We start from the raw sequence: 21,864 nt of genomic DNA on the forward strand, positions 1-21,864 counted from the left end.
CTTGGAGAAATGAAAAACTTAGCATTCAATCACCCTAAACAGCCCCATTAATTCACCAGTTTGGCATATCACTTTGGAAAGCTCCCCCTCAACTCCTAAGCAAAATGCTATTTTAAAGTATAAAATGTTTTATTTAGTGATATAATAGCAAGCATGTTATTTTCCTCTTAAAATGCTTCTATCACCTGAAAAAAGGTCACAAATATAATAAGAGCTATAAGATATAGTACCATCATATTTTAGTTTGAGCTATTTCTTAATTTACCAATGGGTTTATAAAAAAATCACTCCTTTTGTCTCAGTAGTCAATAATATTGGCATAGTTTAAGGCATAAGAGTTCAGGTTATAACAAAATACTTAAAAAAATTTTAAAGTATAAAAAAGCCAAGCATTTTTTTTAAAAAGTGTACACTTCCAAAATGTGTTAAGGGACACCTCTGTGAACATTTATATACCTTAAAAGATCATACTTGGTTATAGGAATATGATTTCTCTATGAAGAGATTCATGTCATTAAGTGGCTGCTGATTCCTGAACTTGCTGATTGAAAACTGAGATGGCATAGACAAAAATTAAAACTAGTAGATTATGATCATATTTTCACTCCAACTATCCTACCTTTTAAGTGCTAGTAAAATAATACTTTTAAAGGCAACATCTGTTAGTGTCTCAAGCTCAACTTTCCTGCTTGGGTAAATCTATAAATACTACATTTGCTGAAAAAGGGCTTCAAATCCCATATAAAGCTTTCTACCTCAATCATGGACTAGAACTCTAACATTAGCTAAATCTAAGCCATGGTTAAGCTCTCCAGCCATGCTATCAACAGAAGAAATGAATACTTTTAACCAAGGTAACCCTTAGACTTCAACTGAAAGGGGAACAATTATTCCCAAAGACTCTCTATGATCAAAGCCATCATAGGACTGACTACTTTGATAAAAGAGTTGAACCCAAGTGCTTTGAAGACAACCTTATGAAATTGTCATCATGGTAATGATGGGGTTCCAGGAATGCTCAAGTTGAAAATGATCCTTTTCTAAAGAATGTCATTACTTGGTTTTAAATATGTTTTATTTAAATATGTTTTAAAAGAAAATCTTTGGAAAAATACCAGCAGGAAAATCACTAGACTGTTAACAATAATCTCTTCTAAATAGTATGGTTATGGACAATTTTTTCTCATCCTTTATTGACAAGCATTTTGAACAGCTCTTCCCCTTTACTATCCTAGAATTAAATCCACAGATATAAAACTATAAAACTTAGCTAAAATCATAAAAAAATTAAGAAATAAAAGCAAAGTAACGTAGAATAAAATACATATTTTAATGTTTGAATTCTTGGGTCAATAACACTAGAAGGCATAATAAAGAAGTAGTCAGAGATTGGGGTACATCATAGAATCATCGCAAAGGCAGAAGTCTAAAGCAGATCTGTAGAATGTGCAGTACAATGTGGTCATTATACAAATGGCATTGTTATTAGGGATAAATAAAACTAAGTTAAAATTAGTGTCATTTCTCCTCAATTGACATAATGGTTGAATTTTCTGAACTGCCTCCCTCATCCCCCCAACAAGAAACTGAGTTAATACATAAAATCAAGTTTGGTTTTGTGCTCAGGTAACAGGCTTTTTCTCATATATGATTGTCAAGGGAGACAGTCAAAAGTCAAGCAAGTTTCAGGACTTGTTTGCTATGGGACATTGTAGGGACATCTAGCATCTCTGACCCGTTCCATTTAAGGCATGAAGAATGTTCTCCATCACTATGTTCCCTAAAAGTACCCCTAAGAACTTCTATAATCGCTTCTAAAAATGTTTCTGTTGCTTTTGAGAACCACTGCTTTGTGCTTTTTTACACTTCATAAATTTTCTTTAATGAAATGCATTATCTTTTCTAATCATTCAAAAAAAAAAAAAAAGCTCTAGCAGAGTTTTAAGCTCATCAGTGTTTTCTCCACCAAAAAGACATGGTCACAGGTCACAACCAATACCTTGATGGCAGCTGGAGGCAAAAGGAAGAAGTGAGAAGAAAAGAAAAGGCTGGGAGGTTAACTATACTATCCTTTGTAGTTGGATACAACTTTCACATCTTTGGATAAGATGAATAAGAGAAGTTCAGATACATTGAAGGTCAATTTATTCTATCTTTAAAAAAGATTTATGAATAAAGCAGAATTCACTGATGTAATGAGATACTGGGTCCAAAATTTATAGGGTCTCAAAGGAATACATGTGAGTTTGATTACTGAGGTTTCCTTGGCAATAGCATGACCTAAAATTAATAGAGTGCATAAAAGGAAAATACAAAAAGAAACTTTATTCTTAAGATGGTTTATACAACTTGGGCTAGAGCAGGCACAACCCATATATAGAAAATCATAGCATCTGCAGTATTTTAAGAAACTACATTTGCAAAGCAAGAGCAAACGTACAGTGAGAGGACAGATCCTTCCAAGCCAATGTGGACTTAACCAATAGAGAAGATTCTTCAGTGCACACTGGCTAAGAGGAAGCTAACCACACACACAGTTGGTCGGCTGCCATTTCTCAATCTCCATCTCCTTCCTTGGGACTGCTCATTGTCATCAATTGTAAAAATCCAGGACTGTTTGCTTTTCTACATGTGAAACGCCAGCCAACTTCCAGAGGCTAACTCCAACAGGACTGTTTACAACAGTGATTGCTTATTAAATCTATCCTTATTTTTTATATCCTTATGAATATGTTATCAAATTTCTCTGCCCTCTCAAAACCTTCTCATTCAAGGGACAAACTATCTTTTCCTTTTTTCCTTATCTGCCTAATGAGAAAGAGGATAGAGAAGAAAAAAAATTTACATTATCCCTTTAATCTGTTAAAAGTAACAGGATCTTGTTTAAAATAAAAGATCACAGTTGCCATACAGAATACTGCAAAAAATATTACTACATAAATAACTAACTCTCTGAAAGCTCACCTACTATGTCCTTAAACTTAGTCAAACTGTTGTTCTATCTCAACAGTGCAGTCTTGTCTGGGAAATACCTTACCATATTAGGCAATCAGGTCCCAGAGAGAGGGAAAGCAAAACAGACCTAGAATTTTACCTAAAAGGAGAATGGCAAAGATACTGCCTGGTAGTGGAGAGTGGACAGAAAATTGCTGGATACACTCCAGCTAATAAAGGGGTTTCACAAGATTAAGTAATAAGATTTAAAAAGTACTGTTTGAGAGAAAAGATCCAGCAAATAGCCAGATGCAAAGTTGGGAGAAATGAGAGAAACAGGAAAAAAGGCTGTTAAAAGGCTGTTATTTACTCAAAGACACAGGGTAGAGGGAAAATAGCACAGATCTGTTGGAAACACTGGCAGGAATATAAACAAAAGGGGTAATTTAGGCGTAAAAATGAAAGCCTGCCTGATTGACAGAGAAATTTGCAGGGATTTGATTTGATCAGATACTCAAAGCCAAACAAAATTTGAAATATTTAGTCCTAGTTCCTTCCCTTTTTCCCTAACCCCTGGGCTGTAGACCTATTAGGAATCAGGCCCCCACCACGGTCTGTGGAAAAATTGTCTTCCATGAAACTAGTCCCTGGCGCCAGGAAGGTTTCTATTAGGAACCCAGCCACGCGGTAGGAAGTGACCAGCAGGGAGAGAGTGAAGCTTTATTTGCTCCCACTGCTCACACCACACATCATCACCTGAATTCCATCTCTTCTCCCTTCCCCTGCCCTCTTCTGTGGAAAAACTGTCTTCCATGAACTGATCCCTGGTGCCAAAAAGTTTGTGGACAGCTGCTCTAAATAATACATTCTTTAAGGATAAATTAATAATTAACTTCAAAATAACATGAGCTTAGGGTCAATAAAAATATTCCAAAAGCCCTACTCTCATCTAGACTTAGGAACCTGTAGATTTGGAAAATAATTTAAATGAATATCAATCATCTATAATTATTTTAAGGTATTAGTTCATTTTCATTTCAGAACTCTACGAGATTGATATTATTATTATTCCCACTTTATAGATGAGGAAACTAAAGCATAGGGAAGTTAAGTAACCTATCCAAAGTGGTTAAATGGTCAAGCTGGGGTTTAAACTCAAGAGAATCTAGGTCCTGGATCTATATTCTTAACTACCAAGCTATATTGCTTGTCATAACAGTATATAGTATGACATAAGATATGTAACAGGCATAAAGATTCAACTTTATACAATTGGAAGGTAATGTAACAGCTGTAGACTAGGAATACAACTATGAGATCCTGGAAAATCACTCAACCTCTCTGGGCCTCAGCCCTTATCTTTTTTTTTTTTTTTTTGGAAGCAAAGTGTCACTCTGTTGCCCAGGCTAAAGTGCCATGGTGTCAGCCTAGCTCGCAGGAACCTTAAATTTCTGGGTTCAGGTGAAGGTGATCCTCTCACCTCAGCCTCCAGAGTAGCAGGGACTACAAGCACCTGCCACAATGCCCAGCTAATTTTTCTAGTTTTAGTAAGAGATGGGGTCTTGCTCTTGTTCAGGCTGGTCTCAAATTCCTGAGCTCACATGATCCTCCCACCTCAGCCTCCCAGAGGGCTAGGATTATAGGCATGAGCCACTGTGCCTGGCTAGTTATCTTTTAAATGAGAGGGTTCACTAAGTGAACCTTTAAAGTCATTTTCAGCTCTAAATTCAGTCTATAATTGCCATTCTAGCCATTATAAAGTTAAATCAGATTTTAGTATACAATAACACCTAGAAATAAAAGTTTTTAGAAGAAAGTCTCTTTTTAACTGAAATTGAAGTAATAGTTACTCAAAGATGTAACAAAGAGGTTAAAAAAAATTTTTTTTTAATTGTGTGGTTTGTAATGAGGTTAAAAAAAGATGTAATAGAACTGAGGAAAATTAGGCAAAGCAAAGGGGATCAATCATTGAATTAACTTAACAGGTCATTTCCAGACTTGTTTTATCAATAGAATCTCTCTGATGTCACAAAATAGTCTTATGACATCCCCAGACTTCAAAGGTCTCTAGATGAGATTTGCAGAAAGGTAGCAATTTGTATTTCAAAGGATGTCAGTGGATGCTCTGGGATGTCCAGCTCTCCTACGCTACTGCATGGCCCTTTATAAACACACTGAACAGATTTCATGGATAATATATCCCCAAACAAGTTGAGAAAAAATAGTAAAATAAGAACAATAACAAAACTATATATTTTTCTATGTTTTGATTTTGTTTTTGAAAAAGGGGGAAACTACATTCTGTATTCTCGGAGTCAAGTGTCTCCTTTGCTCATTCCTCCTCTTCTCCTCACTTTGAACTTGGGAGAGCCCCAGGGCTCTATCTTTGGACCTCTTCTCTGTCTACACTCATTCTCTTGACAGTTGTACCTACTCTTATGGTTTTAAATATAATCTATATTGTATTTAAAGTTTATATATCCAGCCTGGACCGCTTACTTAACTCCAGATTCCTACATTTCGCTGTTCTCTTGACATTTCCTTGTGGAGTGCTTGCTTCGGTAGCACATATACTAAAATTGGAATGACATTTCCTTGTGAAAACATTCCAATTGGACCTATTAGATTTAATGCTTCTAAAATCAAATCCCAATCCCTGCTCTTCCACCAGCAAATCTGTTCTTCCCGTAGTATTTTCCATCTCAGTCAATCAAAATTTCACCCTTTAGGGCGGCGCCTGTGGCTCAAGGAGTAGGGCGCCAATCCCATATGCCAGAGGTGGCGGGTTCAAACCCAGCACCGGCCAAAAACCACAAAAAAAAAATAAAATAAAATAAAGAAACTATTTAAAAAAAAAAAAATTTCACCCTTTAAAGGTGCTTTAGCTAAAAGCCTTGGTGTGAACCTTGACTCTGTTTTCTCATCCCATATCAAAGCCAATAGGAAATCTTGTTGGTTCTAACTTCAAAATATATTCTAACAACTTCTCAACATCTTTACTATCTGCTATTACCCTGGTATGAATGTTTTCCCCTGGTTGATTGTAACAGGCTCCTAATGTCTGTGCTTCTATTGATGTCCTCTCAGAAGTACAGTCTTCAAAATAGCAGGCAGAGAGACCCTTTAAAATATAAATATAATAATGTCATTTTTCTGCTCAAAACTTTATAATGACTACCTACACACGCTGATCAAAAGTCAAAGTTCTTAGAATGCTTTATCCATCCATGACATCTGCCCTTTTGCCCATTCTGCTCTAGCAGATTTTTAAAATCTGTTCTCAAGCATACCAGGCACCTGCCTTAAAGTCTTTGCAACTGCTGCTCTCTGTCTATAACAATTTATCCACATATGTCCACATGGATTCTCACCTTATATCCTTTAAGTCTAGGTTCAAATAATATTTTCTCTGTGAGGCCTATCCTGACCACCCTACTTATAATGTCACCCTCCTATTTACACTGGCACCTCTAATTCCTCCTTACCCCGCTCTATATGGTTTTTCCATAGCATTCATCACATTTTAACGTACTATTTATTTGTCTCCCACACTAGAATGTATATTCCATAAGAGCAGGGCTTTTTGTTCATTGCTGCATCCGTAGAATACAGAAAAGCACCTGATCATAATAGCTACTCAAAAGCACTTGTTGAATGAATAAATGGGAAGACACATGTAAAAGGCAAGTCACTATAAAATAAAAAAATACATTTCATGGCTTTTGGTATTAAGAGATATTTCTGGGGCACTTATTTTATATTAAAGTTCAAAACTAAGCTTTGCCAGCAAATTTCTGTTGTGATCTCTCTTTTAGTTTCCAAAACCTTATATATAATTGCTTACCTCTTTTAGAACATGTTATTAACAGATCTCTCCACTAGTATAGCACCAGGTATCTAAGGCATGGATATCTTGATATCCATGAGTAATTCTTGAATAGTATCTTCTTTACCAAGGCATATTGAGGGATGATTTGTAATCCAGACCTACTGGTTCCACTCTGGACTGGGACAGCTACCTTGCTAAATCTGGTGGCAAGGTTTAATAATTTTGTTCAGATTGTTACTTGTTTTGTCTAAAATCAACAGACATTCTAGGGAAATAAAAAAAAAAGTGTGGCAATTCTTACTTCCTGACAGACATAACTACCCACCTATGTCAAGGACAGCAGAAGAATGCTGATGCTCTACCCACTGAATCTTGATACTCTGAGTAGGCTTTTAAGTTGTCCTTCAAGAAGATGTTCCTTCACTCAAGGAGGTGAGATGCTACTAGCAAGTCAATTCGAACATGTAACCTGCTGAGCAAAAAAATCAAATGGATGAATAGGGAATGGAAAATGATGTAAGCCCTAATTTCAGGTCTCTTTCCCTACAGTTAAATAAAAGATTCCCTGAAAAAGGGTATAGGGTGCACTTCTAGGAGAGTTGTCATTCCTGAATAATTCTTAACTTCTCTGGACCTCAGTTTTCTTAACTATAAAGTGAGATTCCTAACCCAAGTTATCTCTAAATTCCTTTTCAATCTATGATGCCAAAAGATGGGAGGCAGATACCTATACTACATTGAACTAGGCTCTTCAACAATTCCTTTAAAACAAAAGCAATTTACCTTCTGCTCAGCTTCTGCTTGTTCATCAACATCTTTTCTGTTGACTACTTGTGCCCTCTAGTGACAAATTCAATTACACAACAGGATTGGCCTGAGAAACAATCTGCTCCAGAGGAGTATGGGGAAAACAGTAAGAACGCAATACATAAAACTCAATGTAAAGCAAAAGGCTCGCAGGCAAAAAAAGAAGCCAGGCAGGTAAAAAAAAAAAAAAAAAAACAGATAGAAAGGATCTGGGCACAGTGGCTGGCATCTGTAATCCCAGCTACGTAGGGAAACTGAGCTGGGAGGATTGTTTGAGGCCAGTTCAAGACCAGCCTGGGCAACATAGCAAGACCTTGTCTCTAAAAAACATTAAGATATAATTAGCCAGGTGTGGTAGTGGTAGCACATGTCTGGAGTCCCAGCTATTCATGAGGTTGAGTCAGGAAGACTGCTTAAGCCCAGGAATTTGAGGTTATAGTGAGCTATGATTGTACCACTACACTCTAGTGACAAAGTAAGTATCTTCAAACAAACAAACAAAAAGATGGAAATGACCACCACCTTGTGTGGTGTGCCTATGATTTTTCTTTCCAGGGCAAATATCCTGATACAATTACCACGATAGCAAAGAAAACAGCAAACACACACCTGCATTTTCAGGTATGGCTAGAAAACCCTATTCTTCAAATTAGGATTCAGATTAAGTCTCTTTTTCACTTAGCAAGGAAAGGATATGTAATGTTAAGATTTCCAGAGACTGTTGTAACAGAATTTTATTTTTGAGACAGAGTCTCAAGCTGTTGCCTGGGTAGAGTGCCGTGGCATCACAGCTGGCCCAGGCCGGGTTTAAACCTGCCAGCCTTGGTGTATGTGGCTGGTGCTCTAACCACTAAGCTACAGGCGCTGCCCCATAACAGGATTTTTAAAAACACATCTATCCAGGGGATGCTAAGAAGTTAACTCATATGTTCATTGTAGGTTTCACTGGTTCACAATATGCCAATGGTGATGGGTTTGGACTAAACCCAGCACTGTGTTGGACTTAAGTAGGATCCCCAGCCTTCTAAGCATGTTGGTTGTTTCTTGATGTCACCAGCATAACAATGCATGACTGGTCTATCACATACTCTTTTTTAAATTTTATTTTTGACACCTATTAATGAAATGTATTTATGGGGTACGAGTGATACTTATTTTTTTAGAGTGATATTTAAATACATGTATACAATGTGTAATGACGAGATCAAGTTAATTAGCATATCTATCATTTTGAACATTTATTAGTTTTTGTGTTGGGAACATTCAAAATCTTCTTTTCTAGATATTTGAAAATATGCACTAAATTATCATTGTGAGACATTTCAACAGAATGCCCTTCCTTGGACTGGTACATTTGTTGCTGCAAAGCTGAGTTAACTCTACTCTCTGATGGATGAACATGGAGGTAGGGGAGAGATAGTGGTCATAAGATACTACTGATTGTCTTGAAGTAGAAGTCCAACAAATTATACTCAGCTAAGACTAGGTATGTTGCACCATAGGCCCACATGCATAATGGTATCAGGCCTGCTAGTATTAGAAGAGAGTGCCTAGAGGTGAAAACAGATAAGAATTTTATTGAAATAAACTGAAGCAAGCAAACATATGACTTTTATGAAAATGATGCTTCATCCTATGCTGATCCATCATCAACTTTCTCTTCTGCACTGTTGGTGGGGCTAAAGATTGGCACTTGGAATATGCTTATACCAACCCTCATCTGTACACATTTAAAGTTGCCAGTCTAGAGATAATAGGCTGTTTCTACTCCTTTTTCATTCACACTGGAGTTTACTTAACACATAGTAAACACTAGTCGATCCCTCAAGCAAATGGATGAAATGTTTTTCAGTTTGATAAATGACTTTCATGCTGAACATCATCAGTCTCTGCCTTTCCTCATAATTTTAAGTCAATAGTCCTAAAATGAAATTCTCTAGAAAGCACTGTATCAAGATCATCTTAATTTTCCTTACTTTGTGCCCTAGATTAGCATTTTGTACTGCCAAGAAGGTCATAAAAATAGAGACAAACATTTTCATAGACAACAACTGATGACAATGAAATCTTCCTATTGTAATTCCCTGGATTTAAGTAAGCTGTATAAGCCTCCAGAGATGATGATTTAATTTATCATTAAATCATGTAATTTATCATTCAGATTCTCTGTTTAGGCATAATTCTCCAAAGGAACTTTCCTATATTCATTCTTCCTGTCTTCAAAAGCTTTTCCAAACTCTTTAAAGGATCTAAGAGTTGCTGTTGTCTGCACACACACACATACACAAATCCTTGCCCCAAGGGAACCTCTATGTGCTATCTGCACATGACACAGCTCAACTTCAGGAAGCAGCTGCAGCTTCATCCAAGGGCAGGCAGTTTTTACTTATGTCACCATTAGTCATTTTGGACATCGGTTTTTAGAAAGCCAAAAGTATTGACTGCTTTGGATCTTGACTAAAATATGGGCAGACTGAATACAACATACTATTTACATCTCCTTTGCTAAAAGTGAGTTAGTTATTGATTTTAGTATGGGTTATTAAATATACTCTGAGGACATACTTCCAATAAACTATAGGGTCCCAAAAGGTCATATTTTTACATAATTTCAATAGAAAATCATATGTATTTCAATTGATTTAGTCAAAACCAAATTTATTCCTTCCTGGAAAATAGTAATGAAAAGAAAACTATCATCTTTCTATCATATTTCAGTGGCTGGCTTAGAGAAGTTTAGAGTGTCTTCAGGAAAGCTGAGCTTAGGCCTTTCACTGTAGAAAGAATTGGCTGCCAGGTCTTAAGAGGTCAGAGTCTTGTCAAAGGCTAAATGTATGTTTAATCTCATCTCAAAGTCAAGTATAAATGACTTTTGGAATGTCTGATGTTTTACATTCTCATATCTATGTTCCTCTCTATTAGTGTAGGTACATAAGAGAAATGGTATCACTCTTCACTTTCCTTCCAAAGATTTCAAAGTACTGTATACAATCCAGTAACATACTCACAAGAATGAGATGGATCCTGTAACAGTGTTAGAGATTGGCAGCACGCACAGAAAAATGTTGAAAACTGGTTCAATAGCATGGGCATTGTTATGCCACATAAGAAAATAGAACCACTAATACTTGCCACATCTCTCAGAGGAAAGTCTATCTCTAAACTCCCTCTCAACTCAATCTGCAAAAAGCCTGCTCTTTCTTCTATCAAAATTGTATGCATAAGAGCAAGACTGAGCCCTAAAGGGATATGCCTCACTGACTTGTCACTTACCCATGTTTCTTTGACCCCTTCAGAACCATCAGTTTCATCTTCCTGGAAAGAAAGGAGGAAAAAAATCAAGAAGACTGTTATCACAGACATCCTTGAAAGCAGCAAGGTCAGTTCCCATCAATTAGGTACCTTAGCATTTCAAACTTGGGCAACGTGAACTGACTGCCAAGCGATGCTGTTACTGCTGCTTTTAACAGCTAACATGAACAGTAAACTTAGAAATGTCATCTGTATTCAAATGTGTCAAATCATTTGCGATTGGAAAAGGGACATCTTTAAGAAAGACAGACTTAATTTCATCTTTGTCAATAGTTATCAGTCTATTTGGTCCTATCACAATGAAATCCTTTAATTTAGGCTCCGCGGCTGCAGCACAATGGTTACAGCGCCAGCCACATACAGCGAAGGTGGCGGGTTTGAGCCTGGCCCGGGCCAGCTAAACAACTGCAACAACAACAACAAAATAGCCAGGTGTTGTGGCAGGTGCCTGTAGTCCTAGCTACTTGGGAGGCTGAGGCAAGAGAATTGCTTACGCTCAAGAGTTTGAGGTTGCTGTGAGCTGTGACACCACAGCACTGTACTGAGGGTGACACGGTGACACTCTGTCTCAAAAAAAAAAAAGAAATGCTTAAATTTAAAAAATCATTTCTGATAGATGACTATCACTGTCTTATTGAATAGGTTACTCTAATTGGTAACTAGAACCTCTTGTTTAAGTTATTGGCCACTTGTTTTTTAATGCCAATGAAAACACTAAATGAGAAGGGTAGAAAAAGATATGAAAAAGAAAGAGTTAAAGCATTGAATGCAGGAAAGAGCAGGCAATAGTAATGCTTACTATGGGAGACAGCAAGTATTGGTGCATCCGCTTTAAAGTCAAAGTTAATCTACTTATATTATTTGTTCCTTTTTTCCTCAAAAAGAGTAAAACTGAGTCAAATAAATGCATTACTTTCAGATTTTAAGTTCCTTGGAATTCTTATAATCTCCTAAAATACTTAGTTAGAATCTGTGCTTATCTGTGGTATTAAGGTGTTGTTGACCAAGTACATGACATTAAGGGAATATTAGAGAGGACAGCTAAAACTCAACAAACTTATTCAACTTTTAATTTTACTTTGAAATTTCTTTTCCAGTTTATTTCTCTAAAAATGAATTATTATGTTTATGTAGCTACATGGTGGTTATAAAATTTTCATTTTTTAATTCTTTACCTATTACTTACTGAGTGCCTATCATGTGCTTAGCACTGTTCTATGTACTGGGACTCCAGCAGGAACAAACCAAATAAGTCCCACACTAGTTGACACTTTCTTCTTCTCTTTTCCCCAGTAATCCTTCTTGACAATCTGCAAGACTTCATGGCACTGTATGGGACTCTCTTTTTTTTGAGACAGAGTCTCACTTTGTCGCCCACAGTAACCTTTAGCTCTTGGGCATAGGTGATTATCTTGCTTCAGCCTCCAGAGTAGCTGGAACTACAGGTGCCCGCCACAATACCTGGCTATTTTTTTGTTGCAGTTTGGCCGGAGCTGGGTTCGAACCTGTGACCCCTACTCACTGAGCCACAGGCACTGCCCTGACTCTTTCTTTTAAACTCGAATGAAGGAGGGCAGCCACAGGTAATCTGATATCACCATTACAGACCAATCCACTTACATCTTTTGTCCAGAAATTGATGCCTGTACCTCTTCGTCGTTCCTTGGGCCGCCGCCTCTCTCGGATGGACAGCCTATTAGAGGAGTAATCATCCAAATCTGCTTCTTCATTCTCTGGCCAGAGATAAAACAAAGTATGAAGTTTAAGACTCTGGGGTAAGTGCACTGGGGAGGGAACTGCATTTTTTGAAGCTCTACATACCATTTTTGTCCATTTCTCTCGTAGTTGTAGTGTTTGTGGTAGTCTTTGAACTCTCAGAATCAGGGATCGAAAATCTACTTGTCTGTAATAGATGGGAACTGGTGTAGAGTGAGGGGTTTGATGTAGAAGGAGACACTGGTGTTTTGGGTTTGTCTGGCTGAGTTGAACACCTCAGGCGACGACCGACAAGCTGGAAATAATCCACAATACGAGATGAGGTCAAGTCCAACCAAAGGATAAGGACAGCAGGTATATTCAAAATAGTTTTTCTTCTCTATATTAAGAGACTTATTAGTTGAGGCTCAATAAATAGCTCTTAAACTGAACTAACATTAATTAACTAGAAAAAAACAGCTTTTAGACTCTTACTCTGAGAATACCATAACACTGATAGCAATCCAGGCAAATTATTCTACTAAATTGACCAAAGGATACTAGATAGCATTAACTCCATAAATAAAAATTCCTTTAATCTTGAAATGAAAATAATAATGACAGCCTTTTTAAGATGGAATGCTGAAAGCCAGAGTATACATAAGAAAATAAAAAGCTCAGGAACATGTAGGAATTATCTGGGAACAGAGTCCAAATGTGACCATTCTACAAATTTCTGAATACTCTACCAACTAACTATAACCAGGTTTATGGAAAGTTTTTAAAGTTTTTCTCCTATTTTCCCCTTTGTAATTACTTTTTCTGAAAGTTAGGACAGAGTCCAATAATAAGCCTTAACTTGGTTCACTGAAGGCATAAAGATAGATAAATTCCTACTACACATTATGTTTATAATGCATAGGTTATATTTATTTCTGTTTATAAACTATAAAGACAGACGCAATAAAATATGACAAATTTGGAGTCAAATAGATCTTGATTCAAATAGCCTCAGCACTTATTAGCTATGTGAGCTGGAGTAAGTTACTTAACTTTTGAGTCTCAGCTTCTTAGCTGAGTCCTCAGAGAGGTCTATGAGGATTAAGTGAGATAATGTGTTTTAGGTGCTTAGAACAATACTTGGTAAGAAGTACTCAATAAACAGTAGCTTATAAAACAAAATACACAACAGAATCTCAGTTAATGGGCTCTAGCCATTCTGAGTTAAAGCAGAAAGGAGATTCCTTTCTTCTATAACTATAGTGACGATAAAATTTATCAGTCCAAGCTAAGGCAATTTTGAAAAGGATTGGTAATGATAATTACACAGAGATGACAGTTGTAATTGGAACCATCGTTGGTAAACAAGGAGTTATATCCACCCTAAAATATAAGGTTATAACTTTTTTTTTGAGGCAGGGTCTCACTCTGTTGCCTGGGCTAGAGTACAGTGGCATCAGCATAGCTCACTGCAGCTTCAAACTTGTAGGTTCAAGAGATCCTCTTGCCTCAGCCTCCCCATCAGCGGCAACTATAGGGGCACACCACCATGCCTGGTGAATTTTTTCTATTTTTGGTAGAGATGGGTTCTCTCTACATTGCCCAGGCTGACCTTAAACTCCTGGCCTAAGGTGATCCTCCTAGTTTCTTGGCCTCCCAAAAGATGTGAGTCATTGTGTCTGGCCAAGCCCTCTGACTACAAACTCCACTAGAGAAACTGAACATAAATTAAAAGGTCCATCCTAACAGTGACACCCAGGAGTAAACTTTGTAAGCTCTTAGGTTTGCAAGAGTTTGAAGAACAATATTTTAGTTGTCAAGAGTAAACTGTGAAGTCATTTTACATTCAAAGTCTTGCATAACCACTCCTTAGCTGTATGAAATGGTGGGCATATTACTTAACCTCTCCATGATTTGATTTTCTCGTATACAAAGCAGGAATAATAGTATTTATCTCAGAGAGTTGTTTTGAGGATTAAATGAGATAAAACATAAAAAATACTTAAAACAATGCCTGACAGAAATACTCAATGAGTGCTTTTATAGTTTAATTTGCATTTTATTATACTATAACTTCTTTTTAGAATAGAAAGACATTTATTCAAAAGCATTAGTAAACTCCTAGAAGAAAAAAAAAATAGCCTACATTCTCTGAATTCAGTGTCACACAGGTTCATCAACTAAATATAGGCATAAAGAGTGACTTGTCAAGCTGGGCGCGGTGCCTCAGGCCTGTCATCTACCCCTCTGGGACAGTGAGGCGGGTGGCCTGTCTAAGTTCACAAGTTTGAGACTAGCCTGAGCAGACAGAGACCTGGTCTCTAAAAATAGCCGGACATTGTGGCAGGCACCTGTAGTCCCAGCTACTCAGAAGGCTGAGGCAAGAGAATACCTTGAGCCCAAGAGTTTGATGTTGCTGTGAGCTATGACACCATGGTACTCTACTGAGGGCAACAAAGTCAGACTTTGTCTCAGAAAAAAAAAAAAAAAAAAAAAAGAGTGAATTGTCCCCTGCAAGGTAGAACACAGGACTAGAATAAATGAGATTCCTCAAGTTAATTACCTTGCGTTTAGCACAGTACTTGCCAGCAAAAACGAGCTCACCTCTTCATCCAGATTCCTGCCCCAGGACTGCTGGCCTTCTTCAGCCTCCTTTGCTGGGACTGCAGAGGGCTCATGCTTCTCAGTGCTCCCCTCAAGGCCTTCAGTGTCTACAGGCTTCTCGCTAGGCTGCTCCTGAGCTTGCCTCTCTGCTCTCGACCGGCTGAAAGTCCTTTCTGCTTCTTGAAGGTCTGTTAGGGTAACACCCTGGGAAAATATCATAAGATCATGGTAGTTCACACTAACCATGTAATACTCCCGATGACAGAGCAGGGAAACTCCCCAAAGACCTAATAGCTATCAAATCCCAAATGAAGCTCTAAAAATGCGTAAAGAGGCCGTTTCGAGCAAACACGCTTAAAATAAGCACCTCAGTGTACAAAGAACCCAAGCCCCAGTCTAGGTACATTTTGAATGTAACACTTTAGCTTTTCCAATTTGATCTCCAGAAAATAGGTCAACATTGATGTATGCCTGTTATAGATGTACTTCTTCTATACCAAATAGTTCTCCACAGTTTTATTTGAAAGCTCTCTACCCTCCCAAGATCAAATGGTTACCAACAGAGATTATCTGAACTCCAGATACTGGAAAAGAAAAGCCAAGCTCAGTAATGTAAAAATTCAGAGCCAGGCAAGAATAGTAATAGAAACAACAACAACAAAAACCTCCCCAACCCCCTAGACTAGTTTTTCTCTAACACTAACTCCCAAGTAACCTTAGGATTCATAAAGAGATGTTCTAACAGTTAATCCCACCCCCACCCCACCAGGGATATAGGAGCAGCAAGATAAAAGAAAAGCAAATGATGAGATGCCTGGAGGACTGCAGAAGGGAAGAAAGTCAGAAAGTGAGCTGATTCTCATTCAAGTAGTATGTACTCAAGTCGTCATCAGAAGAAGGAAGTTCCAAAGCTGGAAGGAAGTTCCATATCCACAACTTGTTCCCCCTGCCTTTTTTTGTTGTTGTTTTCTTACTATTGATTCATTTACTCATTTATTCTCTTGATAAAGAATTAAGTGTCTGAAATATGTCAAATGGTCTATAAAACCAGTGTATGGTGCCCCATGATTGCATTAATGTACACAGCTATAATTTGATAATAAAAAAAAGAATTAAGTGTTTTTAGGCACTAAAACTTCTACAAAGACCAATCAAATGATTATTGTTCAATATGTTCAAGAAACTTTTAGTCTAGTGGAAAAGACATAAGGAAACAGATGACAAAATGTAAGGATTAAGACAAATACAAGAACATGTAAGAGGAACACCTAACACTGTTTTTTTTGTTTTGTTTTTTGTTTTTTATTTTTGAGACAATCTCATTTTGTTGCCCCAAGCTAAAGTGCCATGGTGTCTCAGCTCACAGCAACCTCAAACTCTTGAGCACAAGTGATCCTTTTGTGCCTCCCAAGTAGCTGGCACTATAGGCACCTGCCACAATGCCTAGCTACTTTTTTCTTTTTCTTTCTTTCTTTTTTTTTTTTTTTTGAGACAGAGTCTCACTATTTTGCCCGTGGTAAAGTGCTGTGGTGTCACTGCTCATAGCAACCTCAAACTCTTGGGCTTAAGCGATTCTCTTGCCTCAGCCTCCCAAGTAGCTGGGACTACAGTTGCCTGCCACAACACCTGGCTGCTTTTTTGCTGTAGTTGTCGTTGTTTGGAACCCCCCAACTCCGGTGTATGTGGCTGGTGCCCTAGCTGCTGAGCTACAGGAGCTGAGCTGCCAGCTACTTTTTTCTATTTTAGTAGAGACAGGGTCTCACTTTTTCTCAGGCCGGTTTTGAACTCCTGAGCTCAAACAATCTACTTGCCTTGGCCTCCCAAAGTACTCTAACACTGGGTACTGCAGAGTTTTAAAAAAAGAGAGAGAGAGGCTTGGTGCCTATAGCTCAGCGGCTAGGGCGCCAGCCACATACACCAGAGCTAGAGGGTTTGAATCCAGCCCAGGCCTGCCAAATAACAATGACAACTGAAACCAAAAAATAGCCAGGTGTTTTGGTAGGCGCCTATAGTCCCAGCTACTTGGGAGGCTGAGGCAAAAGAATCACTTAAGTCCAAAAGTCTGAAGTTGCTGTGAGCTGTGACGCCACAGCACTCTACCAAGGGTGACATAGTGACTCTGTCTAAAAAAAAAAAAACCCAGCCCTGGCCAAACTGCAACAAAAAAATAGCCGGGCATTGTGGCGGGCGCCTGTAGTCCCAGCTGCTTGCGAGGCTGAGGCAAGAGAATCGCGTAAGCCCAGGAGTTAGAGGTTGCTGTGAGCCGTGTGATGCCACGGCAGTCTACCCGAGGGCGGTACAGTGAGACTCTGTCTCTACAAAAAAAAAAAAAAAAAAAAAGCAGCTGGGCACAGTGGCTCACACCTGTAATCCTGGCAGCACTCTGGGAGGCCAAGATGGGAGGATCATTTTGAGCTCAGGAATTCAGAGACCAGCCTGAGCAAAAGCAAGACCCGTCTCTACCGAAAAATGGAAAAATTAGCCAGGTGTTGTGGTGGGTGCCTGTAGTCCCAACTACTTGGGATGCTGAGGCAGGAGTTTGAGGATGCTGTGAGTTAGGCTGATGCACAGCACTCTAGCCTGGGGCAACAGAGTGAGACTGTCTCTAAATAAATAAATAAATAGCTTGGGTAGGTGGAGGGAGAAAAGGGATTATAGGCAAAAGGGGACTGTGGAAAGATTCAGAAACAAGAGAGGTCATAGGTTGTTCTAGAATCTATAAGTAATTTAGCAAAGGTGAAGCACACAACAAAGAAAGGAAAGTTGGGGGAGTTGAGAAGGAGGATAGCTGAACTTAGGCAGAGGTTATGTTAAAAAGGATCTTGTACACCATGCTAAGGAACTTGGATTTTACTTTCTTCTGTGAGTGGGTAGTCCCTCTGAGAATCTCAGGAAGACTACTGAAATCTAATAAAACCTTCTCAAATGTTACATATACATTTCAAGGAGTTGAAAGATTGCTTCAAATTCTGAATAAACAGACCTCTATTCTCTCTCTCTACTGAATCTTTCCCTACTAGATACTTCTGTGTTCCAGTGTCCCCCACCTTCAATTCCATGTTCCCTTCCAGCAACTTCCCTATTGTTTCCCATTCCTTCATAAACAAACTTGAAGTCAATCCAGGATAGTTTATGTTCCCTTATCACTTATCCCTCACTCATTTATTTATTCAGTAAATAAATATTCATTTCTTATTTACTATATTCTGTGGGGAATGATGATGAGCAAAACATATAGTCAGTTACACCCATCAAAAAACAAATATACTGGATACTCCCCACTTGGGTCTTTCCCTCTGCCAGAAGCTCTGGTGCTGTTGAGTCCTTCTGTCCAAAAGCTCTGGTGCTTTTTACCCTTTTCTGTCTAATAAAATCCTATCTTACCATTGGTGGTGGTGGGGGAAATTTATATATATAAAATATATATAAAATAAATGCAAGGATGTGAAGAAATTAGAATCCTATGCACTGGTGATGGGAATGTAAAATGGTATATGCTATGGAAAACAGTATGGCATTTCCTCAAAAAATTAAAAATTGAATTACCATATGATCCAGCAAATTCCATTTCTGAGTATATGCCCAAAAGGATTGAAAGCAGAATCTAAAGGAGACAGTTGAACAACCATTCTTACCAGCAGTATTATTTAAAAGAGACAAAAGGGCTCAGCACCCATAGCACAGTGATTATAGCACCGGTCACATATACCAGGGTGGTGGGTTAGATCCTGGTCCAGCCTAGCTAAACAAAAATGACAACTGCAACCAGAAAATAGCCAGGTGTTGTGGCAGGACCGGTAGTCCTAGCTACTTGGGAGGCTGAAGCAAGAGAGTCACTTAAGCCCAAGAGTTTGAGGTTGCTGTGAGCTGTGACACCAGAGCGCTCTACCGAGGCTGACATAGTGAGACTCTGTCTCAAAAAAAAAAAAAAAGGTGGAAGCAACCCAAGTGTCCATTGACAGATGAATGGATAAACAAAATGTGGTTTATCCATACCATGGAGTATTACTCAAGCACAAAAGACAAATGCTATATATACTCAACTTATATGAGGTTCCTAGAGACAGAAAATAAAATGGTAGTTGCCAAAGAGAAATGGGTGGGAATAATTGTTTAATGGATAGACTTTTAATTTGGGAAGATGGAGAAATTTCCAAAGATGAATGTGGTAATAGTTATAACAACAATGTAAAAATATAGAATGCCACTAAAATACTTTAAAAATAGGTAAAACATAAATTTAGTATTATGTGTATCTTACGACATTAAAATGAAACCAAAAGAATATAGTCAGTCTCAGTCCTCTTGCTGTCAGGTATAATGTCCCTTTCTCCTTTAGTCATTAGCTTTCCTACTTGACCTCTATAGCATTTAAAATTTCTGAACTCCTTTTCACTGGAAACTGACTCTTCATTCACTTCCATTTTGCTACTTTCTGGTTTTCTTTTCACCTGTCTGGCTGTTCCTTTTCATTATGCTTTACAGGCTCATTTTTCTCTGCCTCCTTAAATAAGTCTTTCCTTTTTTTTTTTTTGAGACAGAGTCTCACTATGCTGCCCTTGGTACAGTACCATGGCTTCACAGCTCACAGCAACTTCAAACTCTTGGGCTTAAGTGATTCTCTTGCCTTAGCCTCTCGAGTAGTTGGGACTACAGGTGCCTGCCACAATGCCCAGTTATTTTTTCATTGCAGTTGTCATTCTTGTCCAGCTGGGCCCGGCTGGGTTCGAACCCGCCAGCCTGGGTGTACATGGCCAGCGCCCTATCCACTGAGCTATGGGAGCTGCCTCTTAAATAACTCTTATTTATAGCCTTCTCTCCACTCTCCTTACAACCTGAGTTCATGCCCCTTTCACTTCCTAGCAAGCCATCTTGCTTCTAGGCTTGGCAAACATACTTCTACCTACCACTCCCATCAATTCGCTGCATGGTGATTTCTGTAACATATAATGTAGACTGTATCATACTCTTCCTTAAACTGCTTCAATGGCTCCCTTAGGGATTTGAATTTTTTGGGGGGTAACATCTTTATTGAAACGTTGGCATATCATAACATTTACCCTTTTAAATAAAGTATATAAGTTTTTGTCTTTAGTATATTCATGGAGTTATGTAATTATCACCACTATCTAATTTCAGAACATTCTCATCACCCCAAAAAGAAACCTCTTACCTATTAGTAGTCACTTACCATTCCTCCTTTCTCAGCTCTTGGCACTAATCTACTTTCCATCTATTTAGATTTGCCTGCTAGGGACATTTCATATAAATGGACTTAATATATGGGATCTTTTATGTTTGGCTTCTTTCACTTAATGTTTTCTCAAGGTTCATCCATCCTGCATCATGCATCAGTAATTCATTCATTTTTACTGCCAAACAATATTCCATGTATTGACTATATCACATTTTGTTCATCCATTCATTAGTTAATGAACATTTGTGTTGCTTTTACTTTTTGGCTATTATAAAAAATGCTGTTACAAAGAATCTATATACAATTTTTTATATGGACACGTATTTTCATTTCTCTTGAGTATATGTAGTGTACCAAAAAGTAGAACTGCTGGGGTAAATAGTCATTCTGTATTTACAATTTTGAAGAATTGCCAAACTATTTTCCTTTAGAAATTCCTTAGGTATAGTAGGTGTAGAGGGAGTCTTAAGATTTTTAAGCACAAGTGGAATTATCAGTTTTGTGAAGGAAAGGAGATAAACTTGCTCTGAGCCTGGGGGAATCGAGGTGAGAGTGGGTAGAAGTAGGTATAAATTCATTTGAGTCTATGTAATGTAACATTTAATACAGTGAAAGCTTTTAATACGGTGGCTGCGTTAACAAGGCATTCATTTTAGTGTTTTTTAATTGTACCTCCAGTGGAAAGGTAGATAGACAAAATGACATTAAAAAAAGTCATACTCACTTGAGTAGACCTTCGCGTCTGCCGAGCTTGTCTGGAGCGTGCTTTCCGTAAAGACTCTGCTTCTTCATCCCGTACGGGAGTCAGATAGGATCTGCAGAGAAAGAAAAGTAATAGCAAGTAAAACCTTTGCCTGCATGTCCCTGAGGAATGACAAGGTACTTCCATATACTGAAGGAATTCCTACACTCTAGGAAAGAACTTAGGATTCCTGCCATATTGACTTTGCCCATCAGTCATCTGCACACATCACAGAACACAAACAATACAGTAATCCTCCCCTTTACCTATGGTTTTAGTTGCCTGAGGTCAACTGCAGTCTGAAAATATTAAATAGAAAACTCCAGAAACAGACAATTCATAAATTTTCAATTGTGTACCATTCTAAGAAGCATGATGAAATCTCATGTTGTTCCACTCTGTTCCTCCCAAGATGTGAACAATCCCTTTGTCCAGTATATCCACAGTGTACACACAACCCACTTGCTAGTCACTTAGTAGCCATCTGGTTATTGAACAATGCTTATGTTCAAGTAACCTTAATTTTACTTAGTAATGGCCCAAACAACCAGACTATTAATCCTGGTATTTTGATATAACGGTTCTATTTTATCATTAGTTATCATGTTAATCTCTTATTATGCCTGATTTATAAATTAAACTTTACCATAGTTATGTATGTATGTATAGGAAACAACAGTGTATATATGGGGTTTCACGCTATTATATCTGTGTTTTCAGGCATCCTCTATAAATCTAAGAAAT

The 21,864-nt window shown here is 38.0% G+C and overlaps 1 protein-coding gene across 10 annotated transcripts in view; it reads right to left on the bottom strand.

Annotated features, from left to right (window-relative positions):
* Nucleotides 1–21,864, bottom strand: part of PPP1R12B (protein phosphatase 1 regulatory subunit 12B) — a 267,914-nt gene that overhangs the window by 86,301 nt on the left and 159,749 nt on the right. For 8 of the 10 annotated variants that reach the window (XR_008382941.1, XM_053604146.1, XM_053604144.1 and 5 more), the window contains 5 exons: nt 21,103–21,193; nt 15,182–15,385; nt 12,704–12,893; nt 12,503–12,615; nt 10,844–10,885 (listed from right to left, as the gene is read on the bottom strand). Coding sequence is in view for 9 of the 10 variants with exons in the window: in XM_053604146.1 (XP_053460121.1) it covers nt 10,844–10,885; nt 12,503–12,615; nt 12,704–12,893; nt 15,182–15,385; nt 21,103–21,193 (640 nt within the window). In the remaining variant the exon portion in view is untranslated. Of the gene's footprint in view, nt 1–7,093; nt 7,236–10,843; nt 10,886–12,502; nt 12,616–12,703; nt 12,894–15,181; nt 15,386–21,102; nt 21,194–21,864 lie in introns of those variants that run through there. The other 2 variants (XM_053604150.1, XM_053604149.1) reach the window with 2 other exon arrangements.

The sequence above is a fragment of the Nycticebus coucang genome, chromosome 10 (assembly GCF_027406575.1).
Source record: "Nycticebus coucang isolate mNycCou1 chromosome 10, mNycCou1.pri, whole genome shotgun sequence".
NCBI classification, from domain to species: domain Eukaryota; kingdom Metazoa; phylum Chordata; class Mammalia; order Primates; family Lorisidae; genus Nycticebus; species Nycticebus coucang.